This window comes from Monoraphidium neglectum (genome assembly GCF_000611645.1).
Source record: "Monoraphidium neglectum strain SAG 48.87 unplaced genomic scaffold scaffold02364, whole genome shotgun sequence".
Lineage (NCBI taxonomy): Eukaryota > Viridiplantae > Chlorophyta > Chlorophyceae > Sphaeropleales > Selenastraceae > Monoraphidium > Monoraphidium neglectum.
In genome coordinates this window covers 111-3,763 of record NW_014011264.1, presented here as the reverse complement: position 1 = coordinate 3,763, position 3,653 = coordinate 111, and the positions used below count along the sequence as shown (strand labels likewise).

General features: G+C 68.2%; 1 protein-coding gene across 1 annotated transcript in view; it reads left to right on the top strand.

Annotated features, from left to right (window-relative positions):
- The window catches only part of MNEG_10552 (hypothetical protein), a gene marked incomplete at both ends in the record, with an annotated part of 6,818 nt that extends 3,538 nt beyond the window's left edge, over positions 1–3,280 (top strand). Inside the window, 7 exons of the mRNA XM_014040975.1 lie at positions 106–281; positions 614–932; positions 1,319–1,577; positions 1,834–1,889; positions 2,080–2,220; positions 2,592–2,765; positions 3,035–3,280. Of these exons, the coding sequence (XP_013896429.1) occupies positions 106–281; positions 614–932; positions 1,319–1,577; positions 1,834–1,889; positions 2,080–2,220; positions 2,592–2,765; positions 3,035–3,280 (1,371 nt within the window). The remainder of the gene's footprint in view (positions 1–105; positions 282–613; positions 933–1,318; positions 1,578–1,833; positions 1,890–2,079; positions 2,221–2,591; positions 2,766–3,034) is intronic.
- Between the last annotated feature and the right edge of the window lie 373 nt (positions 3,281–3,653).

The following is a 3,653-nucleotide window of genomic DNA, read 5'->3' as shown; positions in this document are numbered from 1 at the left end:
CCGCCGCCGCCGCTCGGCAAGGAAGGCGCGGCGGGCGCGGGCGACGCGTCGTTCGCCGCCAGCTTGCCGCCAGACGGCGGCGGCGCCTGCCACCCAGGCCGGCAGACGGCGTGCGCGGTCGAGGCCAGGGGGGCGCCGCTGTACGCGCTGGGCCCGAAGCTCCGCGCTGTTGAGTTGCTGCTGCCCGCGGCTGCCGCGGAGCCGGGCTGGCTCTTGCCCTCCCGCTTTGACGCCGGCGCGTACGGCGCGCTCGCGGCGGCTGCGCAGCGCGTGGTGTCAAGGTGCGTGTGGTTTTGACGTCAGCCTGGAATCGCGCATGTGCGCCCCGCTGTGCGATTTTGGGCCCTCAGTCTGAAACATTCCCACACCATTGTTGCTGGCCCGTGCATGATGTACTTTGTATTTCCATCGCAAAAATTATCCGAACGCGTCGTTAGTCGCGCATATCTGCGTGGATTCGCAGAACCCCAGCAGGCTGTTGCATCGCCGGTCGCTGCCGCAGCGGCCCCGCCGCCGCCGCAGACCCCAGCATGTCCGCTCACAATGCCTGCCCCTCTGTAGGCCCACAAGTTGCACGATCAAGTGACTTGCCCCCATGCCCCCCCGACCACAGCCTGACCGCGTGCGAGTCCATATTGGAGGATGACAACCTGATCAACGAGGCCACCCACAGCCCCTGCTACACAAACGCCCTACGCCTCACACACGCCACCATCGCCGCGGCCCTCGCGCACGCCTCGGCCGCCCTCTCGGCCTCCGCCCGCGGCCCCGGCCCTGCGGCGGCGGCCGCCGCCGGAGGGGTCGATGCGGGCGCGTGGGAGGAGGTGCGGCGGGAGTTGAAGGACGGCCTGACCCTGGAGCAGAGGGCGTACTGGGATGTGCTGCGCAGCGCGACTGACGCGGCGCCCGCCAAGGCCTGGTCGCTGACCCAGGTGCGCGACGTGGTGTGTTGGGGGCCCCGGCGAGCGCGTGCTGCACCCAGGGGTTGGAATGGAATGGTGGTCGCGTGTTGTCCGCGCCGGGGTATGTTTTGGCCTCTGCATGGCGCCGCAGACAGACGCCTCTAGGGCCGCCGACGCGTGCCCCCTCAGCCAGCGTCAGGGGTTCACGCGGCCACCTGTGCCCGCAGCTCCCGACCCCGGCCCTGCAAACGTGCCCAACTGGCGTTCACAGAGCCTCTCAGGGGTCCCGCGTCCGGGGCACAGCCGGCCCCTGCCCACGCAAGGCCCCTGCACTCCAACCCGCCCAACCCCCCTCTCGTGTTGTATCCGGCTGAGGCCAGCCTAACTCGCTCAACCACGCCCGCCCCGCTTTTCAGACGCGCGCCATATTCTTCAGCTACTCTGCCGCCATGGAGGCCGTCGACGCCGCGCAGCAGCTGCAGGCCGCAACCCTCAGGGCCCTCGGCGGCGCCCCCAGCCCAGCGGGCAAAGCGCGCGCGGCGTGCGCTCCGAGCGGCGGGTGCGGGTTCGCTTGGACGCGGGGGCTTCGAAACCAGCTGAACGGCAGCATGCTGTTTGCAAATTGGAAGGCCGCGCTCGGGACGCGGCTGCCGGCAGGACTGGCCAGCCGGAAAGGTGGGCGCGTGGCGGCGGCCCTTTGTTGGCCGCGTGCGGTTGCGTTCGTCTAGCGGCGGCGAGCCGACGGCCTGCCTGGGGCGTTCGCTAGAGCACGTGGTGATTGGGGCTTGCGAGCGGGCGTCGCGCGCGGCAAGCGCAGCACCCACACGCACGCGTCCCGTCCTCCCGCCAACCACCAAAACCACTTCTTGCGTTCTTCCTCCCCTCCCGGCCCCTGATTGCTGGGACGCCTCCCACAACCCCAACATCCCAGCCTTCCGCAAGATGGTCTCCGGCCGCAGCTTCATAGCGGGCGTCAAGATCTGGCTGGTGCGACCACAGCTCTCAGATCTCAGATTGCAGATCTCAGATCTCAGATCGCAGTGCGCAGATTGTGTAGTGCCTGCTGTCCTTGCCGCACGACATGCCCATTGAAAAGTGAAGCGCCGCCAATATCCACACAAAAAAAACAGACGTGTTCCAAATTCGTTCTGACAACCCCACACCGCTGCCGGCCCAGGTGCTGACGCTGCTGTTGATCGGCGGGCTGCTGCTGCTGCAGTTTGACGCCCAGCTGGCCAAGCAGGCCAGCAACGTCTCTCAGGCCTTCATCGCGGCAGTGCTGTCCATGTCGGAGCGCACCGAAGCGACGGCGTCCAAGGTCGGCTGCCGGCGATCGCTCGGTCGCTTGGGAGTGTGGTTGGGGGTTGGCCGCTGGCCTTGACGCGCGCTCGTCTTGGCCCTCCTCTCCCTTCCACGGTTACACGCGTCAATCAGGCCGCTGCCTGCCTTTGACTCGCGGCCCCACCGGTGATTATCCGCCTTACCAGTTATCACCCCTCACCCTTCCAGCACTGTGGTATGCATATGCGCGCACACGTGCAGGCGCAGGCACACGCACATGCGTACACACACACTCTCACACACACACACACACACACACACACACACACGTGAACCCACTCTCTCTCCTACACGCAAACACTTGCGCACGCGCACACGCTTACACATCCACCGCACCCCTCCCCCTAGGTGGTGTCCTGGATGGTCGGCAGTGTGCTGGGTGGCGCCGTCGGATTCGCGCTGATGTGGCACCCCTGGGTCGCCACGAGCCCCCACGTCCTCGCGGCAACCCTATGCGTGGCCGCGTTTGCCGTCGGCCTGTTGGGCAGCAGCAACTTCCGAGTCACCATCACGCTCACCCTGGTGGGGCGCGCTTCGCGCTGTTGACTCCGTGGCACTGGCACTGGCACGCACCTGCTGCGCAACTGCCTGCTGGGGCCTGCGGGTGGTCCGAGGCGCTTTGACGAAGGTTCGCAGCCAACCGCAAGAGCTCATGCACTCGTCGCCGCCCAGTATTGACACATATACCAAATCAAGTCCACTTGTTGGCCTCGCTTTCCTGAGTGGGACCTTCCAGTGCCCCTTTTTGCGGTTAGAAGAGGAAACCTGCGATGCATCACCCTAAACGCCAGATGACCGTCGGCTCCGAGGTGCTTTGCCAGTACACCCCCTGCTGCGCCCCCGGCCAGCCGCGCACCGGCGGCAGCGTCGCCTACTTCGGCGCCCGCACCGCGGCCATCTGCGCGGGCATCAGCCTGGGGGCCCTCGTGTCCAGCTTCGTGGCGCCCTGGTTCACCAGCTGCTGGGCGCTGGAGACTATGGCTGAAGCCTTGAAAAAGGCCGCACAGCTGGCGGCCGTCGGCTACAAGAAGATGTGAGCCGCCGCGCCGCGCCGCGCGGCGCAGCATGCGTGCACGGGGTCGTTTTGGGGGGCGGACGGGCGGGCAGCAGGGGGGGACAAGCCTGGTGCGTCGGCTTGCGCGCAGCTGGCAGCAGCTGCTTGGCAGCGCCCGCGCGGAACGACGGCTGGGCGGAGCGACGGGCTGCCCAGGGGCGTCCCTGCGCATAGAGTTGACCGGTCAACGCCCGCGGTCCCCGCAGGCACGAGGACGCGGTGGCGCTGCATCTGCAGAACGCCGCGCGGGCGGCGCAGCAGCGGGAGGCGGAGGGGCAGGGGGGAGGGAAAGACGGGCAGCGGCGCGGGCCGCTGGCGGACGGCGTCGCGGCGCAGCGGGCGCACTCGCAGCGGCT